At 36.2% G+C, this 24,221-nt stretch overlaps 1 protein-coding gene across 1 annotated transcript in view; it reads right to left on the bottom strand.

The window, feature by feature from the left end:
* The window catches only part of RXFP1 (relaxin family peptide receptor 1), a 127,331-nt gene that overhangs the window by 20,715 nt on the left and 82,395 nt on the right, over nt 1-24,221 (bottom strand). The window contains 9 exon segments of the mRNA XM_079153950.1: nt 153-224; nt 3,315-3,386; nt 12,794-12,837; nt 12,839-12,866; nt 13,564-13,594; nt 13,597-13,637; nt 13,725-13,844; nt 18,293-18,364; nt 21,158-21,229. Coding sequence (XP_079010076.1) covers nt 153-224; nt 3,315-3,386; nt 12,794-12,837; nt 12,839-12,866; nt 13,564-13,594; nt 13,597-13,637; nt 13,725-13,844; nt 18,293-18,364; nt 21,158-21,229 — 552 coding nt within the window.

The raw sequence follows: 24,221 nt of genomic DNA, 5'->3' as shown, positions 1-24,221 counted from the left end.
AAGCTATTTGAATTCTTTTGTGACCCAAGGTACATATAAATAATGTTCAGAGAGAGGATGTTAATACTTTTAAAATATATAAATATATATATGTCTAACAAATATGCAATAAAATAATGGGAAAAATTCTTAACACTTTTAGTCAAACTTACAATTCATCAAGTTTCTGGAGATGTGCAAAAGTATTTTCACTTAAGTAATTAATTTTGTTTTTCCTCATTACCCTGAAAGAAAAGAGAAAAAAATATTTTTAACATCCTTAGTTACTTATTGCTTAAATTACTAAAGACATTATCATTCTGCAAAGATAAAGGTAATGAATATATAGAACATTTTTCACATCAAGATATTCTGAAGTAGTATGATTAATTACTTAATTCAACTTTGATATTAAAGTTCCCCAATCTATCCCTCCCTTCCTCCCTACTTCCCTTTTCTTCCTTCCTTTCTTTGTTTTTGTCTTTCTGTTCTGGGGGTTGACTGAACAGAGGGCCCGTTGCATGTTGGGCAAGTGCTCTACCACTGGGCTACTTCCCCAGGCCTACCATCCCAAATCTTTTAATGATTATAACAATAAAGTATACTTCTAATTTTTAATTAGAACTAGGAAGAGCTTTACAAGGGAATTAAGGAAAACCTCAACTCTTGCCCAATACAGAATGAATATCTTGCAATCAACAGCATAAGGGGCTGCTTTACACTCATCTCTTCAGAGATGTCTGTCTAACATAATTTTCTAAGCACTCTTACTCATTTGGTAGTTGATATGATTTAGGGTGGAGCTAAGTAAGGAAGAGAGATCTAAATTAGATGAATTCAGAAGAGTTTGGCATGCTGAATGTTGAATCAGACTATAACTCTTGACAGTTTCTTTCTTTCTTTTTGGCACAGGGGATGGGGGACAGGGTATTGTGCATGCTGAACATACTTTCTACCACAGAGCCACACCACCAGCCTCCCGACAATTCATTTTTGTACTGATCTCCTGTGTTATCAGCTAGCATAAAGGACTGACTCATAGGAAATCTTTAAAGGGTTTTCAATTCTTTAAATACTGTGTGACATGCCTTAAAGTTGACCTTGTCTCATCTTTAAATATTTAACTCCTCCTGGTACTCCAAACCATTACCACATTCTCCCAGTGTTCCTGGACCAAAAAAGCACAAACACCTGCCAAGAAGAAACCCACAAATTATTTCTTCATACAGAAGTTTCCCTAAAAAGAAATGCAAGAAGAACAGAAAAGATGTTCTCAGCATTCAAATATCTATTTGGTCTGTGTTCTTTAGTTGCTCATTGGTTTCCTTTGGGTAATTAGTATGAGCTTCTTGCGTGGTTAATATGAAGCATCCTGAATCTGAAGATTTACTAAGTGGAAGAATTTAAAAACCTCAGTGACTTTGAACCCATATGAATGGAAGGGTGTATAATTGGAGAAAATACGTTGTTACATCAGTGGTAGCTATTGTATTGCCTCTACAGGGTCTTCTTACTCTAGGAGGATCGTTTTAAAAGTTTTCCCATGGTAATGCCTAGGGAAATGTATTTACCCCTGGTAAAAATGTATTTTATAATGGGACATAAAATATGTACACACACTTACCTATAACCCTATTCTCATTACATAATACATTATCTGCATTGTACTCTGATATAATTAATTAAATTCTGTTTTATTTATAAAATGCTGATCAGGACATTCTAAATTGATTGTGCTACACTGCTTTCATTACCTACTTATGAGTTGCAACCAAGAAATTTCAAAAACATTTAGGAAAAATAAACTGTGAATGAAGGATTTGAATTTTTTTTGTGTGTGTGTATAAATGTGTGTTACTGGGTATCAAACCCAGGGTCTTGTGAATGTTAGGCAAATGCTCTACCATAGAGTTACACCTCCAGCCTGGACATTGGATTTTTATTTTGAAGGAAGCCCCAGTGTCAGAAGGAAAGGCAATGTGAACTTAAAATAGATCAGAGAGGCAGAAGAAGAAATTATACCCAACAACATTCTAATCTGTATTTTTGTGTCCATAATGACATCCTCAGGTGTCTGAGCATTCTGCAGTATCATTTTTCATTTTGATTGTAATTTCATTTAAATTCATAATTATAAAGAAAAACAACCTTTGCAGCAATGATTTGCATAAATGTTCTTACAGACCAAGATGTTAGGTTAGTGTTTCTGAAACTAGGGACCAAGACAGATTCTTGGTGCTTTGTGAGAATTTCTTTCCATTAAAACGGGTCTATGCGTTATTTAAGTTTGAGAAAAATGTGTCTCAGTTAATACAGTGCCATTGTGATGATTCATGGATGGTTAAATCTGTGTTTACCTTTGATTTGAACTTGAAGTCCTTCAGTTTCAACAAATGTGAATTTCAGGATGAATGTTTGTCAGAGTGACAATGCATGTGTTGGGGCTCAGAAAAATGATATCCCAAAGTATGGCACTTCAGTGTGCTTTGTACCGTAAACTAAAGGACTTTAGAAGGATCTTGGAAGCAAGTCTGACTGCCATTCTTCCCTTCTTTCTGTTGTTCCCTTTTTTCTCCCAAGGCAGGACATAATTTTAGAAACTTTCTCCCCAAACCCAGCCATAAAACCTAGAAATACTACTTGCATCTTCTCCTACCTTTCTGTGTAGGTGCCAGTCATAGGGACATTCTCTGACCTGTCTTGTCTGATGGAAGGTCATAAGACCCTCATTCCAGGAAGGTTGCTGTGCCATACCTGAGAGGAAGGAATGCCATACACAGAGGCCAAGAAAAATCCGGGGGACTGGGGTTGTGGCCCAGTGGTAGAGTGCTTGCCTGGCATGTGTGAGGCACTGGGTTTGAGTCTCAGAACCACATATAAATATAAAAAATAAAGGTCCATTGACAACTAAAATTTATTTTAAAAAAGAAAAAGAAAAATCTGGACAGGCCTTTCTGGGCATTTCCTTTCAGTCTGTTACCAGTAGGTCACATCCTTTAATCCAATCCCATTTCTATACTGCCATGTAGTTTTTCACTGAACCTAAGTATTAAAAAGGTCAGTTTCCCTATGGATCTTCGGGTCTTCATTTCCTAAAGGCTCCTGGGCCATGTAAAACTTTGATTAAATAAAGTCTGTTATACTTTTCTCCTGCTAACCTATCTTTTGTTATAGGAGTGTTGGTAGAGGATCTTGTGGTGGGTGAGATTTCTTGTGAGAGAAATCATACACTTCTGTTCCTATACACGTTTAAGCTGATTTTTGTCCATTTAAGGGCTTCATTTGGTTTGTAAAGAAATAAAACACCACTTCAAAAGCACACAAATGTTACTTACAAAACAGTTAAATTACTGCAGGAACTAAACGTCAAATTTCTTAAATTGTGGATATGGTTGCCTTCAAAGTCCCTGGAATATAAAACATAAAACATGATCAAGCTAAATTTTAACTGCAGTGAGAAATAAATCGGTTAAGAATTATTTGTGTTTTATGTACATATATATATTGTTATATAGTTATAATCTTCTTGCTGAGATATACTGTTGTAGCTAGGCACACATTATAAGTACATAGGTTATAATTTATTATTTTTTTGAAATTGGTTAGTATTTTATTTTAATTTTAAAAATTTTAAAAATTTTTTATTTTTACAGACTGCATTTTGATTCATTGTACACAAATGAAACATTTTGTTTCTATGGTTGTGCATGATGTAGATAATAGGGATTAGAATTTTTAGGCTGATAATACAGATAGATGGATGTTTTTCAATATCCAAATAATCTCAAATATTTTGGCTATGAATAAAATGATTTACTATCTGGTTTTTAATTCAACCATTGAGGTAGTTGCATGATGAAGTAATAAATAATTTGTTGAATAATAAAATTTATGAGTAAGAGCTTGAAACTTTAATTATGAATGCAATAAAATCTTTTTTATTTAAAAAAAGAAAAAAAAGAATTATTTGTGTTCTAATAAAATCTTTACATTCTGTTTACTTCTTATAGACTTTCACTTGTAGACACTTACGTAACACCTTAAATTATTTATATGCATGTGTGTAGGCATATATTAGTACTATTACATTTTTTTCTTTCTTTTTTTTTTTTTAGGAGGAGTGTACCAGGGATTGAACTCAGGGACACTTGACCACTGAGCCACATCTCCAGCTCTATTTTGTATTTTATTTAGAGACAGGGTCTCACTGAGTTGCTTAGTGCCTTGCTTTTGCTGAGGCTGGCTTCGAATTCACAATCCTCCTGCCTCAGTTTCCTGAGCTACTGGGATTATAGGCCTGTATCACCATGCCTGGCTGTTTTTTTCTTTATTAATAATAAAAATGTTTTGAGTCACAGCTATATTATATGTTCATGGAGACAAGTTATGTTATTCTGAGAAATTAAAAAGAATGAGAAATCAAAGTGAAAACTTTTATTATGATAAATACCTAATTTATTAACAGATATTTAATAGTGAATATATTAAACATTTGTTCATGGGCTGGAGTTGTGGCTCAGTAGTAGAGCACTTGCCTCACATGTGTGAGGCACTGGGTTTGATTCTCAGCACCACATATAAATAAATGAATAAAATAAAGATCTATCAACATCAAAAAATTAAAAAAAATTCGTTCAAAATTACCAGTGGCATTTCCCTAAGTGGTATGATTTCATTTTGCTATAGGCTGGGTAAGATTCTAAGATTCTATTATTGCTGCAGAGCTGCTACTGCCAAGACATTATATAGCTTCTGACTTCTTAGTCTATTCCCCAGAAAAAAATCTTCAATAGATTTTATCACAGGAAATATACTTTTTTTTTTTTTTTTTAAATATTGGCACAAAGGCCAGTGCAGAAGGAGCACAGCAGGTTGCCATTTCCACCACAAGGAGTCAGGTCTGAACAACAAAATTTATCAAAAAGCTTATTTATTTATTATGGTGCTGATGGTAAAACTTAGGACCTCTTGCATGCCAGGCAAATGCTCTACCACTGAGCTATATTCCAAATCCTTTCATTTATAAGCAGATGTGTTAGAAGTTTGTAGAGCGGAGGTCGACAGCTGGAGTTTAGGGATATACTGTACTTCCAAGAGTCAGTCCTGGCCCTTAAATCTACTTAGTATGTCCCAACACTTGGTTTACTGGTTGCTAAGTTACTCACAAATTATTCTAACTGAAATATAGAGGTGGAAGTATAATATAATTACTAAAATCTTTAAGGAAAACATGGGTAGCACTAATATATTTGCCTGTATTTAGTCTACAGGTGAGTTAGTCAGTTTTATTTTGGGCACTGCATTAAAATAGACACTGACAAGGCAAAATATATCTGGAAGATTTGTAAACTGGGATTAAGGGATCTTGGAACCATACCAAGAAAAGGGAATATGTCTAACAGCAAAGAATAAGGTAAGAGATATATTTGAAGTCAGGCTGTCAAAGAGACTGGTTTTTCTATGTTGCATCAGAGTGCAAAATTAGATTTACTGGTTGAAGATACAAGTCATTTCAAGCCAAAATCCAAACTCTGTAGCAAGTTATGGCATTCAGAGAATAAACTCCCTCTAACTGTGGGCATCTAGCAAAGGCAGTGTATCATATCTTGATAATTTTGTAGACAAGATTTCTGCACTGCATGGAATATTGTATTAGAATCAGAATCTTGATTCTAGATCACGCTTATAAAGAAAAATTTCGGCTATTCTATCAAAGTGAAAGGTAAGTGCTTATGGTATTACTTTCTTGGTCTTAGGTTTGGTTCAGGCATTTGTCAGTGACAGAGGCTATTATTTCCTTTTATTTTATTGCTATTACCATGAATCTACCACCAGGTGGTGATGCTCTTTCAAGTTTCGCAAAGTAGAGTTGAGCTACTTACGTAACTGCTTTTTTCAGGGGGGATAGACTTGTTTGAAAAAACTTTTTGAAAAATTTGTTCTAATTAGTTAAATATTTTTAAGCATGCATTTTTAGTTGTAGATGGACACAATACCTTTATTTTATTTATTTATTTTTAGGTAGTTCTGAGGATGGAACCCTGTGCCTCACACGTGCTAGGTAAGTGCTCTACTACTGAGCTACAACCCCAGCCCTTGTAACTGCTTTTTAAGCTCTTAGGCAAAAATATTTGTTAGTACTAATTTACTAATTCGTAAAATTCAATAAGAGGCACACAAGGCAAAAATATTTGTTAGTACTAATTTACTAATTCGTAAAATTCAATAAGAGGCACACAATTGAAGCACAAATTGGGGAGTTTTGGTTACACTCTTAGTTTATTTAATTTTGAGTTTGTTTTAACCTTGAGTTGTAAATTTGCTTTCTTCCTGAAGCAAGGGAATCTGGTATGTGAATACGTATTAACCAAGGCAACAGTAGCAACAACCAAAAAACAAAACAAAACAAAACAAAACAAAACAAACATCTGCTTCTTGGCTGGGGTTGTGGTTTGGTGGTAGAGCCCTTGCCTGGCATGTGTGAGGTACAGGGTTTGATCCTCAGCACCACAAATAAGTAAAATAAAATAAAGGTCCATCTACAACTAACAAAAACAAAAACAAAAACAAAAATCTGCTTCTTGCTCCTTGCTTCAAGCTCTAAGGGACAAGGGGTAATTTTCCTGTGGCACTTTTATACCACTTTCCCAATTAATAAGCCTCTGAACCCGACGATTTTATTTTTCCCTTTGTACATGGTAAAGTTGTCTCAAAATGAAAAATTCACTATTTGATCAGAAGAACAACAATAATAAAAACAAAAAACATCAAAGTTGTTCTTTTTTTTTTCCTCCCTCCAGTACTGGGGATTAAATAGAGGGTCTCACACATACTAGACAAACATTCTACCACCGTGCTGCATCTCTAGCTCCAGAAACACCCAAAGTCTTGCCTGTTCCTCTTCAACTTCCTTGTTTACTTTATAATGACAGTTCAAAACATGAAAATATTCTTTCCCTCTATCTGGCTTGTTTCACAGGAGGGAAAGCCTTGTCTTTCTGTCCATCTACAGACTTACCTGATCTGCACCTGGTCTCCTTTTAGTCTCAGGGGAGAGGATAGCCCTCTTCCCATTCTAGGCCAGCCTCCTTCTGTTTTATTGAACTTAGTTTGTGTATGTCTCTCTCCTAAAATACATGGTCAATTTTGTGTTCCTTGGATACTTTTGCTTTCAAGTTTATATCTGTTAGGATATAATAGACCCAAGCATTGTAGCATAAATATGCAAGGTTTTGTTTTCAACGGAAAAAAACAAAAACCAAAAACAACCCAGGGCTAGTATGGCAGTTTTACAAAGTTGTTAGAGACCCAAGATCTTCCATATTCACTGTTTATATATCCTTGTGTTGGGGTTCTTGCTAAAGTTTGAGCCAATATATTCTTTGTTCTGCCCTGGATAAGAAAGGAAAAGAAAGGATCTTCATCTTTTTCTTTAATGAATATTTTCAGAAATTCTACCCTCCACTTTTCCTATCTCCTTAGAGTGTAGACCCATGGCTATGAGTTGATTCAGGGAAGTTTGACAAGGTAGCTTTTTAGCTGGGTGCACTGCTGTTTCAAATAAAAAAGTTTTGGTTTTGAGAAGGGTCATTGCAGGTGAATATTCGTCAATAAGTAAACTCATTAATTATATCGTTTAGTTCTCTGTATCTTTTTCTGGATGCAATGATCTTTCATGGACTGAGAGGTGGTAGATTGCAGTCTCTTATACATGTTTACTTTTCCTTTGTTTGGGTTGCTATGTGAATCTCTTTGGTACATATGTACTCATAATGCAATATTTCATTGGGATTTGTGCCTATAGTATAAATGTGTGGCTATAATTTGGATCTTAAATGTCACCAAAGGCTATGAGTTAAAGGTTTGATTCCCAGGGTGATGCTGTTGGGAGGTGGTGGAACCTCCAGGAGGTAAGTCCTCGTAGGGAACTTCTTAGGTCAATGGGGATGTGACCTTGAAAGTGATTGAAGGACTCCAGTTCCTTCTTCCTCTCTTTTTCTCCCTGGCATGTGAGGTAAATGATTTCGCTCTGTATGCACTCCCACCATGATGTGCCACCACGGAGCCAAAAAACAATTGGTCATGGACTGGAAACTGTCAAACTGTGAGCCAAAATAAACCTTTTCTTTTTATAAGTTAATAGTATCATGTATTTTGCTACCATGACAGAAAGCTAACTAAAAATAAATGTCCTTCTTTGTGTTGTTTAATGCATGTTGGCCAGAATATTACCTACTTAGATTAAAAAAAAAATATGATGTCTTTTTTTTTTTTTTTTTTTGCATTTACATGACATACTTTTAAATTGTATATTTTTAAGGTTTCACAACAGGATGTTTTGATATATTTACATGTTGTCGAATGGTTAAATCAAGAATTAATATCTCTATTTCTCACATACTTATAATTTTATAATTTATAGTAAGAGCATTTAAAATCTATTGTCTCAGCAATTTTCAAGTGTATAATACATGGTTATCAATTATAAGTACCAAGTTGTACAACAGATATCCTGAACTTATTCCTTCTGTCTAACCAAAAATTTATACCCTTTGATTGACATATCCCCAGTTCACCCCAATTCCACCCCGGGTCCTGGCAACTACCATTCTACTTTTTTCTTTTGTGAGTGGGACTGTTTTAGACTCCACATGTAAGTGCAATCGCTTGGTAATTTGTCTTTCTGTATTTACTTTATTTTACATAGTATAACATCATTCAGGTTCATCCATATCATTACAATTGACAGGGTTTTATTCTTTTTTTAGTAGATGAATAGTATTCTATTGTGCACATATTTCACATTTTCTTTATTCATTCATCTGTTGATAGGCACTTAAGTTATTTCCATTTCTTGGCTATTGCAAATTGTGCTACAGTGAACTTGGGAGTCTAGAATTCTGTTTGACATACTGAATTTTCTTCCCTTGAATATATATACAGAAGGGAAATTTGCTGGAGCATAGGGTCATTCCATTTTTATTTTTTTGAGAAACCTCGATCCTGTTTTCCACAGTGGCTGCACTAATTTCCATTGCCATCAATAGTGTGTAAGTGTTCCCTTTTCTCCATTTTTAGCCATTTCTTCTGTCCAGTTATTCCTCTCTTCTTTTTCTGTGGTTTCACTTACACTTTTATTAGACACAATATATTTTCTTGCAGTTTTGGATTCTCTGTTTGGCCTTTAACGACATTTTTGTTTTTATCTGAAAGTTTTCAATTGGTCTGTTTTCAAGGTCACTGATTCTTTTCTCAGTGTGTTCAGTTTACTGCTAAGCCTGTTGATATCATCTTATAATTCAGTTTTATAGTTTCCATCTCCTTAATGACATTTTCCATATTTTCATGCATATCGTTCACTTTTCCACTTAACTTATTAATAATAAGAATATTAATATCCTGATTTGGAAGCTGTAATATCTGAGCTATCACCAGGTTGGGTTTTTAGTATGTTGATTACATTATAATATTACATTGGACTTTTTTTTTTTCTCTTTTTTTGGAAGTGGGACTTTCTCAGCATTGCTTCCCTCCATCCCCAGAAAACATGCTTATAAGATAGTGTTATGGCTTGGATAAGCATCCCCCAAAAGCCCACGTGTTAAATGCTTGGTCCCCAACCGATGGTGCTATTGGGAGGTGGTGAAACCATTAGGAGGTGGGTCCTAGTGGGAGGAAGTTAGGTCTTTGGGGCATACCTTTGGAGAAAATATTTTGACCCTAACTCTTTCCTCTTTCTCTTTTGCTTCTTGGCTGCCATAAATTGAGTAGCTTTTTTTTTTCCATCAAGTATTCCCCACTGTGACATACTGTCTTGGTGCAGGCCCAAAAGCAATGGAACCAACAGACCCTAGACTGAAACCTCTGAAACCATGAACCACATGAAACTTTCCTCTTTGTAAGTTGATTCTCTCAGGTATTTTGTCACAGTGACAGGAAGCTGACTAACAGACAATTTCCTGCCCTGACCTAGAAGGGCACTGCTTTGTGTCAGTGCAGGATCCTGCCATACAGAGGTTTTCTGCCATTAGCACAGGACAGAGTGCTCTAGTCTCTCCCTTTCCTTTTGTAACAGTAGATCTTTGCCTAATCGCTGGGGGCAGGTGGGTTTCCTGTCTCTCTTCCAGTACTTTTGCTTCTTAAGAGATGGTTTTAAAAGAAAGAATCCAGTGGGGCAGGGGGAGGAGAATGTTATATCTCCTGGGGTGGGGGTGGGATTTTATATATGTGTGCTGTCATGGAGAGTTGCCTAGTGTGAGCTGGTGGAGGACAGAGCCAAGCATCCTGATATATAGTGGCCTCCCTTGAATGCAGGGTTCTCAGTTCTTCTAAAGTGTTACACTGGCCCACACTCTTTTTTTTTTCTTTTTTCTTTTTTCTTTCTTTCTTTTTTTTTTTTTTTTTTTTTTTGGTACAGAGGGATTGAACTCAGGGGCACTCAGCCATTGAGCCACATCTCCAGCCCTATTTTGTATTTTATTAGAGACAGGGTCCCACTAAGTTGCTTAGTGCCTCACCATTGCTGAGGCTGGGTTTGAACTTGCAATCCTCCTGCCTCAGTCTCCAGAGCTGCTGGGATTACAGGTGTGTGTCACCGCACCCAGCTGTTCCTGATCCCTTAATAGCCAACTCTACCCCTATTCTCTGCCAAAGGTGAAATACCAGCTCTCCTTATAACTCCTTAGAATTTCATTTACTTGGTTGTCTTATGACTATAGCTCTCTGATGGGCTCCAGAAAATTAGGATTTTAAAGATTATAAAGCTCTTTCTCATTGGGAGAGAGTGAGCAATATAGTCTTGTAGCTTTCTACATCCTAAGCACATTATTGCTATAATGGAGTTGCAATATATTATATGTACTAGTCTGTGAATTTCTCTCTATAAACCATATTATGTTCTTGAAATTGAGACATGTTGACTGGGTAGTGCTATTTCATTAATTCTTGGCTGTGTATGTATGTGTATCATGTTTTATTTTTCCATGCTTTTCTATGTTTTCTACTGCTTTACTCTTCTGAATTTTCAAATTCTTCATATTGGTTTAGTCTGCCAATGGATAAATGACTTAGTTTCATCTCAAAATTAAAGTTTACTTTACTCTTTTGACCTTTGGGAGATTACATTAGCTATTGCCCTATGTGCATCTTTTTTTTTTTTAAATTAATTATTTGCTTTTTGTTTTGGATTTTCCAACCTTTACTGTGGGTTTACAGTTTTTCCATTGCTTTAAAAGAACTATATTACAGATTTTATTCTATTATCTGTCATATATCTTGAAGCATAATTTCCTGAGCTGTCATGTGTCATTTTATTTTAAGTGTATTTTTTTCCCCTGAAATCCAAGGTAAAAATTTATTTTTGGCCAACAAATCTGTCAGATTTTTTTAGTTGTACTTTGAAAAAAGAAATTCATATGTGAAGTAGTGATATGTAGTTAGTTTTAAAATACTTATAAAGTAAAAAACTATTAATTACACTAAAATTGGGCTAATATTTACTATCAGGAATGTGTGTGGAATCAGTTATTTTTGATAGCTAAAATTTACAGATAATAACAAAAAAATTTAAAGTCCTTTTTTTGCCGGGGAAGGATACTGGGGATTGAACTCAGGGACACTCAATTGCTGAGTCACATCCCTAACTCTTTTTTTGTATTTTATTTAGAGAGAGGGTCTCACTGAGTTGCTTAGTGCCTAGCCTTTTGCCGAGGCTGGCTTTAAACTTTATAAAACATTTTGTTATCTACAATGTCAACCCATCAAAACTGAATATGGTCTTACTATTGCATGTTATTGAAGTATTCTTAAGCACTCCATTACTGCCATACTTCACTCTCAGTAAAGGGAAAAAGCACTCATGTAAAAATCACCTCTCACAACCTACCATTGATGGATCCATGATGATTGGTCAGTAATAATTTTTGTGAAGTTTGTTTTTCCCAAAGCCATTCCAAATTAGTATGCTTTGAAACATGATAGTTGACACTTCTAGCTACAATCAATGTTTCTAACTAACCTTTACCCTTCCTTTTACTGGGCACTTCTAATCAGCTGTGAGTATAGAAATCTTGTTCTTATTCTGTAAAACAAGAGGCAGAAGGAGTTCTCATATATGTATATGCAGTTTGTTGATTGGCCTTTTAAATAGTTCTTTGGTTTATTTTTTAAATTTTATATTTTTAGAAAGAGAGAAAAAGGAGAGAGAGAGAGAGAGAGAGAGAGGAGAGAGAGAGAGAGAGACAGAAAGAGAGAGAGAGAGAGAGAGAGAGAGAGAGAGAGAGAGAGAGAAAAGAGAGGAATATTTCTTTATTTTTTAACCTGTATTCTAAGTAGGCAAATTGAGTTCCGGATAGCAGAGTGACACTTATTATGAAAAGTAAAGCTATTTGTAAAAAGTTCCACGGAACCTACTCTATTATAATTAGCCTTTAAAGATAAGTACTATGTTATCGTATTCTCATTATTCAGATTTAATTCTTAAATGAATGGAACTAAAGTAATCTAATCTTTCTGTACCACTTAGGAGGTACGATTGGTGGGGGAAAGGGGAAAATATTATGTAGATCCCATGACATTCCTTCTCTGTCTTTCTTTTTCCTGGCTCCAAAGTTTTTTTTTTTTTTTTCTTTTTAAAGGATATTTTATTTTTGGTGAGAGTTTAAAGAATTAGTAGATAATGGGGATATTAAATATAACAAATAAGACCAAGTAATTTGAGAAATGTGATATGCTACTAGCAATACTGATATATAGATGAATTAGGCAAACCCAAAGATTTTAGTCGACTTCTTTCAAATGAGATACAGTCACTTACCACCACCTGTAGCTTTGCATGTGCTGACAAAGTTTATCCGGCAAAATGTGTCAGGACATTATTCATCAACACCCTGAAAAAAGAAAGGAAACAAAGATGTCACATTTTTTTTCTGGTTCTTTTTCTTATCTTAAGGCACACATGACATTATCATCATTCTTACAAAAACCATAGCAAATCTAACTCAGTTAATTGTATTCTCTATTGTTTTCTCTGTATGTCTTGTTAGATTTAATTTCTTGATACTAATAAAATTTCTACAAATAATAATTTTCATATAGAAGAAGCAACAAAGGTGGTAACTGAAAAAAGGTCTGGCCCCATCAATAGTGAGTTGTGAAAAGATGATTTTAAGTGATTTTTTTTTTCTTACTGAGATGGATGTGTGGTTAGTAATGGTGCTTAAGAATAGTTCAACAAAGTGTAACAGACTATATATATATATATAATTATTATTATTATTATTTTTTAAGTGCTTGGGATTGAACCCAGGGCCTTATGCCTGTGAGGCAAGCACTCTTCCAACTGAGCTACACACCTAGCCCTTTGTTCAGTTTTGAACAGACTGATTTCTAGAAGACAAAATTTTTTTTATAAAATTGTTAAAACTGTAAATAGCCTTAGTTAATATGGAGAAAGAGATCGCCTTTTAGTTTGGAAAGGACTTTTCGAGGTTTTAATAATTCCAAGTTAACGTTATTAATGCTTACAGCATAAATTTTTTATTTATGTCTTTCCCTTAAATTAAAATGTTTACTTTAATTTAGTACTTACAAAAGATAAGAGAATTTAGTCCATAAATGTTAGTGGGGAAATTCGACTCAGGTGATTATCTTCAATTACCCTGGCCAGCCAGAAGAAAAAATTGATTCACTTATCTATTTTAGAACAGAAAAACTAATACTATGTAATGTCACATTAATTAACATACAGCCATTCTAGTTTGTGAAGATCTTCAAAAACACCTGGCTTCAGGAAGTTGTAATTCCTGTATGACTGAGGTACATAGAAAAAGGAGAAATGACTGTAATAAATCTGCCACCTTTTAAACCTTCACAATAAGAGGAAAGTAAATAACAATCATTCATTTTAAATGTCCTTATGTAACAGTTCTTACCATGCCATTCCCCTGCCTTTGAATCTTTAAGAGTACTGTTATTTATGGTACGTCTCTAGCTTTAATTTCCCCCATATAACTAATTGGTCAATTTCTTTTCATTAACTCATTTATTCATCAATTATTTTGGTACCTACTCTGTGCTGCTATGACGACTTGGGCAAGTTTTCCCCAATGGTTCATAAGTTAAGGCTTTGTCCCTGAGTGGTGCTTTTGGAAGGTGCTGTGGAAGGAAGATGGGGCCCAGAGGGAGGTCATGGTTCATGGTTTCAGAGGTTTTAGGCTAGGGTCTGTTGGTTCCATTGCTTTTGGGCCTGCACCAAGGTAATATGTCACAGTGGGGAATACTTGATGAAAAAAAAGCTACTCAATTTATGGCAGCCAAGAAGCAAAAGAGAAAGAAGAAAGAGTTAGGGTCAAAATATTTTCTCCAAAGGTATGCCCCAAAGACCTAACTTCCTCCCACTAGGACCCCACCTCCTAATGGTTTCAACACCTCCCAATAATAACACCAGTTGGGGACCAAGCATTTAACACGTGGGCTTTTTGGGGGATGCTTATCCAAGCCATAACACTGTCTTATAAGCATGTTTTCTGGGGATGGAGGGAAGCAATGCTGACAAAGTCCCACTTCCAAAATAAAAGGGAAAAAAATCCAATGTAATATTATCATTATAGTGACAGAAAGTTGACTAACCCAATAATAACGTGCTAAGTATGTCATCCTATTCTTTGAGGGTCTTTGAATCTGGAGGGGAGACAGGATGTGAATGAGCTTTTATGCAACATACAGAAAACAGAAGGAAAATTTATCCTGTAGGGTTGTTCTGACATTGCAGAGCAGAAAGCACCTAATTTGCTAGTGGTGAGGACTGAAGAACACAGAGGAATGAGGAGACAGGCAAGTCTCACTAAAGGAGGCACAGCTGATAAGGGTCTTGGATGAAGGGTTGACATTCACAAAGCAGGAGTTATTTTAGATGGAGGAAATCACTTATGCAAAGAGAAGTACAAAGAGTAACAAGTTAAGTGATCACCAGGTAATTTAGTGAGGCCTCTCCATGAAGTGTCTGTGAGGACAGACAGGAGATGGGCCTAGAAGAGCTGGGGGCCTGTTCTGTGCTTTCTTAAAGAGCTTGACAGCCTCACCGGTCCCACTTGACTTCTCCGCAAAGTGGACAAACTCTCTGCTATGTAATGTTCATCTCCTCTTTTTGCCATGTTCATTTCTCTCTCAGTCTAGTGTGAATCTCTGCACTGAATCTGCCATGAAACAGTTTGATTCCTTACTCTCCCATTTATTAAATGTGACCTTGAGCAAGCAATCAATGCCTGTAAGCTTCAGCTTCCTCAACTCTAAAATGGCCACAATATCAATATCTACGTCATAAGGCTGTTGCAACATCTGGGGCAATGCATGCCATAGCACTCTGTAGGTGATATTAATTAGAATAATGACTTTGTATCTCCTACTCCAATTTCTTCCTTATTCTTTTCCTTCTTTGCTTATGGTTCATATGCAAGTTATTATTTTGAATTTCACTTCCATGAATATATGGAACCTATAGATTCCTTTTCTATAAAATTTTTCTTGCCAGGAATCTGTCCTTCATTGCCAGATTTGACTTTTTCTTGGTTGAAATCCCATGTTAACATCACTTCCTTTCCTCCTTCGTAGACCTGGAGCCCAGCTGGCATAGGTGTGGGTAAGAAATAGCCTGAACACCTCCCTTGAACACCTCTGGGGGCAGTCTTATGGCCCAACAAACATCTCTCCAGGTAAAAGGCAATTGATCCACCCTTTTTACTTCATGCTCATCTGTTCATTTTTCAGTCATCCTTCTTTGCTCTGGACCCAAAATTGTCAGTTTTTATGGTAAACCCCAATAGTAGTTTGGGTCTGAAGTATATAGGTTTAGGAATAATACTTTCTTCATCAGTTTCTAGTTATTGTGCATATGTTGGTGTTGTTTCCTCATCTTAGATGGTAAGCTTCTAGAGAACAAGAGGTCTGAACCTTTCCAGTGCAGCTTTGAACTACTACTCAGGTAGAAGCTCCTTGATGCAGCATGTCTGATTTATAATCCAATGGCCCCCATGGTGTCAACCTGAAGGACTTGCACCCTGTAGAGGTTAATGAATATTTTTAGATGAAGGAAGAGCAGGTATTTAATGATTATTGGTGGAAAACTTAGAGTTATGTGGTGTCTTTAACACCCAAACAATATTCCAGTGCCAAGGGAAAAAATATGGAAAGAGATGGAGGACACTTTTACATTTATTCTCTAGTTTTTGGGCTACCTTCCTCCATATGCACTGAATATGAACCAAGGAGATTCTGTTTAGAAAGTTTTGTACAGATTCAAGGAGAGAAAGTTAGAAACCTGATGAGACTGTGTCCTCTGTTGACTTTGGACATTTTGCTAAGATTTAGAAGAGCAGGGATGAGGGAGAAGACATGGCCACAGTGGCTCTGTGAGGCTTTGAGTCTCTTGTGACTTTCCTCTGCTTTGTTGGACATTGCTAGACATTCTTGGTCAAATTTCACCCTCTACCATTATGAACTAGAGATATGATATCAATGAGTTTCTTGGGTTAGGACAGAGAATGGGGTAGGATAAAAACCAGAGGTATAGAAACGGGAATACAGGGAGTTATTGATGTGATTTCAGGTTGTATTTACTTCTTCTAAGAGGCTGCTTGGGATGAAATGGATGAATAAATGAAATGGAACTTTGAGAAAGTCTATTTTATGAAAGCTTTGCTCTTAAACTCAATGAGGTATCACTTAACACCTGTTAGGATAGTTATTGTACAAGCAAGCAAAACCAGAAAATAACTAGTGTTGGTGAGGATGTGGAGAAATGGGAACTCTTGTGCATTGCTGATGGGAAAGGAAAATGGTGCAGCTTCTGTGGAAAACAGTAAAGAAATTCCTCAAAAAAAAAAAAAAAAAAAATCAAATGTAGAACTACCACCTGATCCATCAATCACACTTCTAGGCTTACAGCTAGAAGAATTAGAAGCAGGGACACAAAGAGATATTTGTACTCCCATGCTCATAGAAGCATTATTCACAATAGCTGAAAGGTGGAACAATCCAGATGTTCATAGACAGGGGAATGGATAAGAACAAGGTGGTCTAGATGTATAGTGGAATATTCTTCATTCTAAAAAAGGAGGAAATTCTGACACATGGTACAACAGGGATGAACTTTGAAAACATTACACTAAGTGAAATAAATCAGATACAAAAGACCATATTTTATGGTTTCAATTATATGAAGTACTTACAATAGTCACTTCAGAGAAACAAAGTAGAATGGTAGATGCCAGGGGCTCAAGGCAGGGGAAATGGATAGTTACCAATTAATGGATGTGGAGTTTCTGTTGGGAAAGTTGAAAAAGTTTTGGAAGAGGATGGTGGTGATGGCTGAACAGTAAGGAGGCTATGTCTAATGTCTAAATTGTATGTTTAAAATGGCTAAAATGTTAAATTTTATATTATGAATAGTTTACAACAATAAAAATCTTTGTTTTAAAATTATTATTATTTGTTGTTGTTGTTGTTGTTGTTATTATTATTTGGTACTGGGGATTGAGCCTAGGGGCACTTTACCACTGAGTTTCATCTCCAGCCTTTTAAATTTTGAGACAGGGTCTTACTAAGTTGCTCAGGGCCTTGGTAAATTGCTGAGGCTTGCCTTGAATTTGTGATCCTCCTGCCTCAACCTCCTGAGCCAATGGGATTATAGATGTACACTACCAATTCTTGCAAAATCTTTGTTTTTTTTAAACTTATGGTTCTTTATATAGTTATAAAAGTATGATTAGTGAAAAAAGAATAACTGAAGTACTGGGGGTATATTGCTCAGTGGCAGAAAGTCCTTGTTTAATCTTTAGCACCAAAAAGCAAAAATAAAACAAACAAACTGAATAATTGGGGAAGTCCTTGCATTTTTTATTCTTTATAAATATACCATCAGCATTTTTACTTTGACTAGGTTCATTCAACCATCATGTGTCCGTGGCTAATTTACACAGAGTGCTAACTATGCGTTAGACTTGGAGTTCTTAATGCTACGCATGAATTTTCCCGTTTGTTTCCTACCAGGACTCTGAGGAAGGTACTATTATAATTCGTATTTTATAGGAGAGGAAACTGATGCTTAATAAATACATAAATACATAAATAAATTACTGACTCCAGGTCACTCATGTAGTGAATGATGAAATGAGAACTCAGATCAAATTCTGTCTGACCCTGAATCCTGTGCCTCCCGCACTCTGCACATCTCTTGGCAGCAGACTGGGCTGGATTGTAGTAGGTCTGACTGACAGAACATTGTGGTATTGGCAAATGAATTAGCACTGGTACTTACAATTTAGTTAGGCTGTACAGTCCTCTGAAAGCATAGATGGATACAGATCTAATCTTACTGTGTTGCAGATACCTGAAACATGATTATCAAGAAAGAAAATAATGAAACAGTTTTAGTTCACAAGATGAAAGGAGTTCTGAGGATGGATGTGGCTGATGGTAGCACAATAATTCACTTGTTCTGAAGGCCTCTGAATGTATACTTCAAAATGGTTTAGACGACAATTTTATGTTGTCACTATTTCACTAAAATTTAAAAATTGGAAAAAAAATAAACATAATAAAATAACTTAGAGAAACTGGATATCATGCCTGTTTTGTTTTGCTATTAAATTCACATATGCTTTGGCTAATTTTTATTTAGAAATTCTAGTTATAAAAAGGTAGAAAATAACTAAAATTTATGACTTGAATTTTCTAGTGACAAAACTTCAATGTGTAGTAAAGCACTCACTAATGAGTCAAGCCTAGAAACCAGATTTTTAAAAACATTTCCTGCTGCAATTATTCAAAATTTTAAGTGTTTAACATAGTGCTGGCAAAACTATAAGTGTATGACAGCTTTAATGCCACAGAATATTCCAGGTTAATCACAAATCATCCAAACCAATCAACTTTAATGTTATTAATTTGACATCCCAAACTTATTCCAAAAGTGAGGCAACTTACAAGGGATATAAATGGCAAAAGTGAAAAACATAAATTAAAAAAAATCAAGTCTGGAAGAATATAAATTAGACTGGGGTGAGTGTCAAAACAAGAATGCAGGCTTACAAAGGTAACTAAGGTAATGCTGGCAGTTTGACCTTGAGTTAACTGGAGGTCAAAAGAAAGAGTATCAGAGTATAGTCTATTTTGTTACATGGGCCCATATAAGCTTTACATTTCTATGTGTACTTAACCTAGGATGTGGAGAATGACAAAATAAGGGTGTCAAGCCTGCCTTCTTGTTTGGAATGCAGTCTCCTTTGTTTTTTAGAGTGTCCTGAATTTATATACAATTCATTATAAATTTAATTAAATATATATACAATTAAATTAATATATATACAATTAATTAATATATATACAATTTAATTAAATTTATATACAATTCATTATAAATTTAATTAAATTAAATATAAGAGCAATTAAGAAAAAATCAATATGACCAGAAGAGATTTGCTATTCTCCAACATGCAAGAAAATGTAACTTTGTAAAATGTTTTATGAAATTTACTATGCATTTAAAAATTTCACTTTATGCCGTGGGCTCTGTCATGTAACAGGTAATTTGTTTTTCTCACTAATTCAAGAAAAGCTTTAACATATTTATTCATTTGTTTCTAACTACTGTAATGACTTAGTAGCGCCACAGACTGCATTGCCTAGAGGTTGAGACAAGCTATACCTTTAATGATAAAGTAGAAGCTTCTTTTTCTTTTTTGTTATAAGACTATTTTGATCATTTTGTTACTTGAAACAAATTGTCTGTTTAAGAATTAATTCAGTGTTTGTTGTGCAAAAATGTTCAACTTCTGGGGCTGAGGTTGTGGCTCAGTGGTAGAGCGCTTGCTTAGCATGTGTGAGGCACTGGGTTTGATTCTCAGCATTGCATATAAATAAATGAATAAAATAAAGATCCATCAACATCTAAAAATTTTTTTAAAAAATGTTCAACTTCTGTGTTACATAAACATGCATTTTGATATTTAGACTTGTAGTCTAACTCCTTTTAAGCATATGAACATAAGGTGGTGCTACAGATCAGAAAAATTCTTTAGACTCCAGAAATTAGAAACTAAAATAAGGAAAGGAAGTATTTTCTTGAAGTTTTTGTATTAGGCTTAATTTTAAAATTTAATTTAATCTATTTTATTATTACTATTACTTTTGGTGGTGTTAGGGATCAAAGCCAGGGCCTCTGGCACATTAGAGGGCTAATTTTGAACAGCTCTGTTGATTGATTAATGTTCAGCAAGAAGTTCTGAAAAGTCATTTGCATTCAAATTTTAATTTTCAAGCATGAAATAGATTTTCCTGCAGATTAGCTAAGGTTTTAGAACATTTAACTGAATGAAGTAGTTATTTTTTATTTTGATTCTACTCTATTTTCACTTGTCTTTAAAAAAGTGCAGACATGTAATCATACACCAGGTTTCTCTGGTATAAAATGGAAACTAAATCCAATACATCTATGAAAATGACCTGAGGAATTCTGAGATACTTTCTATCTCCTGCGATTTAGCGATATAGTTAACACAATGATTCAAGTATATGACAATAAGATTTAGCCACAAAGTTAACCTAAATCACAGATAAACATCACCTGGGTCACTGTGGATGTTGAGAGTACACACATAACTCTACGCTGAAGGGGAACAGTCATGTCAGATACCACCGAGACCTACATCAAACCACTGACAAGGCCAACGTGAAATGGAATCGAGTTCCCCCTAGAACCTGCCAAGAGGAAAACCATGACTTGCTGTGTTATGTAGAGACTGAATTTGTGAACTTATGGAAGAAAATACTTCCCTTTTTAATCTTGATGGCAAATTTGGCAAAAGATCATTGCATCTTTCTCTAAGCTGGGTACTGAGGGGATCCACGCTAGGCTGATGCAGAGTAAAAGCTCCTGAATACATATTTCCATTTTGGGGGAGTGTGGTAGAGAATTCACTGCACACATGCTCCTGTCTATTTGGGAATAGGTATTTCAGGTTTTTTCTAGAATGCCTTCTAGAACTACTCAGAAAAGTCTCCAGGTAACAGCTAAATAATTCCCTGAAGGGAGATTAGATTTAAGCAATGGTATAAGTGTTGGGTTCTACCACCCAAAAATGTTAGTTAATTTTAATATCATGAATTTAATTTTTTTTCTTACAGCTTCTGAAGATGATGGTACTTCCTGAAGCCATCGGGAGGAAGCTTTCTTAAGTTGTTCCACTGGAGTGACCTGAAATAAATATAAATGTACTTAAAGTTTTCTTATTGCTTCCCCTCACTTTCTTGCTTTTAAATTACAACATAGATAACTATAAACTGTATTTACTTTAGCACTAGATTTCAGGAAACATTTTTCTTCATGATGTCACTTTCATATTCATAGTGTCATTTGAATTAGATTTGTCAATTTTGTATTGTTAAATATATTCAGATTTTCTTAAATTTAGATTACATTATAATTCTGATAAAAAACTAAAAAATAGGCTTTTTCCACGGGGCGATCCAAGATAGCGGACTAGAGGGTGACTGCATCTCCAGTCGCTCCAGAACCCTGGATTCAAGAAGGGGAGGCATTGAGAGACTCGGACTAAAATAGAGCCATGGGGTGAGTCTACCCCACTGGGTGAAGCTCGGCCTGGGCGGCAGGACTGCATTCAGGCGGCTTATTAGAGTAGGGCAGGGAAGCTAGAGTCTTCCCCAGGCAGCCCTGCGCACTCTGGCGGTGGGCTCCTCCCAAAGGGCCAGATTCTCCAGCTTCTCGGAGCAGGTCCCCCAGTGACAGCCTTTCTGCACAGAACCAGCTCCAAGTCCCTGAGCCAGCGCGCTGCGAGCTCCGGCCCCCAGGTTGCTTCAGAGACCAGGACAGGGCAGCCAGGGACTTCCCCAAGCAGCCAGGCTCCCTTTGGCGGGAAGCGCCTTTCTAGGCTAGCTTCTCGGAGCAGACCGCCCAGTGAGAGCCTTTCCACACACAGCCAGCCACAAGTCCCCAAGCCAGCAGAGAGCTCCGACGCGCAAGCAGCCTCTGCGACCAGGGCAGGGCAGCCAGAGACCTCTCCAGGCGGCCCTGCCCCCTCCAGCCGCAGGCTTTTTCCACCGGGCGATCCAAGATGGCGGACTAGAGGGTGACTGCATTTCCAGTCGCTCCAGAACCCAGGATTCAAGAAGGGGAGGCATTGAGAGACTCGGACTAAAATAGGACCACAGGGTGAGTCTCCCCCACCAGGTGAAGCTCGGCCCGGGTGGCAGGCCCGGATTCAGGCGGCTTATTAGAGTAGGGCAGGGCAGCTAGAGTCTTCCTCAGGCAGCCCTGCGCACTCCGGCAGTGGGCTCCTCCCACACGGCCAGCTTCTCGGAGCAGGCCCCCTAGTGAGAGCCTTTCCACTCAGAGCCAGCTCCAAGCCCTGGAACCAGTAGTGGGCTAGGGGCAGCTTTCTTCGGAAGCACTGCATTATCAAGTTCCTCCAAGACTTCAGGCTACTGAAGGCTGGGAGGTGATACACTGGAAATCTACAGAGACACTATAAGCCAATAGAGGAAATCTGCAATATCACAGAGTCCCACTGACATCTGACAAACAAGGGAAGAAAACAAGGGAGAGAAAATGTCCCAAACAAACCTAGATACTATATCAATAAAACCCAATGACAGCACAGCAGAAGAAATAAATGTCAGAAAGGGAGTTCAGAATGTACATAATTAAAACAATCAGGGAAGCAAACGAGGAGATGAAGAGCAATGCAGGTATTGAATGAGGAGATGAAAGAGCACATGCAGTGCTCACTTCAATGAAGATTAGAGATACTGAAAAAACAAACAAACAGAAATCCTTGAAATGAAGGAAACAATAAACCAAGTTAAAAACTCTATAGAAAGCATAACCAATAGGATAGAACACTTGGAAGACAGAACCTCAGATATTGAAGACAAAATATTTAATCTTGAAATCAAAGTTGACCAAACAGAAAAGATGGTAAGAAATCATGAACAGAATCTACAAGAATTAGGGATATCATGAAAAGGCCAAATTTAAGAATTATTGGGATTGAGGAAGGTTTAGAGAAACAACCAAAGGAATGAATAATCTATTCATGAAATAATATCAGAAAATTTCCCAAATCTGAAGAATGAAAATGGAAAACCAAGTACAAGAGGCTTATAGGACTCCAAATATACAAAATTACAACAGACCCACACCAAGGCACATTATTATGAAAATACCTAACATACAAAATAAAGACAGAATTTTAAAGGCTGCGAGAGAAAGAATCAAATTACATTCAGGGGGGAAACCAATAAGAATATCAGCAGATTTTTCAATCCAGACCCTAAAAGCTAGAAGGGCCTGGAACAACATTTTTCAAGCCCTGAAAGAAAATGGATGCCAACCAAGAATCTTATACCCAGCAAAACTTAACTTCAAATTGACGATGAAATAAAATCCTTCCATGATAAACAAAAGCTAAAAGAATTTACAAAAAGAAAGCCAGCATTACAGAACATCTCAGCAAAATATTCCATGAGGAAGAGATGAAAAACAAGAAGCAAATCAGCAAAAGGGAGGGAATTATCCTAAAGGAATTGTCAAATAAAGGAGGAAAACAAGTTGTGTCAAAACAAATAAATAAATAAAATTTAAAAAATGAACCAAATGACCAGGAAACCAAATCATATCTCTATAATAACCCTGAATGTTAATGGCCTGAATTCATCAATCAAAAGACATAGACTGGCAGATTGGATCAAAAAGAAAGATCCAACAATGTTGCCTGCAAGAGACTCACCTCATAGAAAAAGATACCCATAGACTAAAGGTGAAAGGATGGGGAAACAACATACCATGCACAATGGACTCAGCAAAAAAAGCTGGAGTATCCATCCTCATTTCCGATAATGTGGACTTCAAGCCAAAGTTAGTCAGAAGGGATAAAGAAGGTCATTTCATACTGCTTAAGGGAAGCATAAATCAGCAAGATATAACATCATAAACATCTATGCCCCAAACAGTGGCTCATCCATGTATGTCAAACAAATCCTTCTCAATTTCAGAAACCAAATAGACCATACACAATAATACTAGGTGATTTTAACATGCCTCTCTCACCACTGGACAGATCTTCCAGACAAAAATTGAACAAAGAACCATAGATCTCAATAACACAATCAATAATGTAGACTTAACGGACATTTATAGAATATACCATCCAACCAACAGCGAATACACT

Source organism: Sciurus vulgaris, assembly GCF_902686455.1.
Source record: "Sciurus vulgaris genome assembly, chromosome: 9".
Taxonomy (NCBI): Eukaryota; Metazoa; Chordata; class Mammalia; order Rodentia; family Sciuridae; genus Sciurus; species Sciurus vulgaris.
Note: the sequence above shows the minus strand (reverse complement) of the source record. Positions and strands in the feature narration are given on the sequence as shown.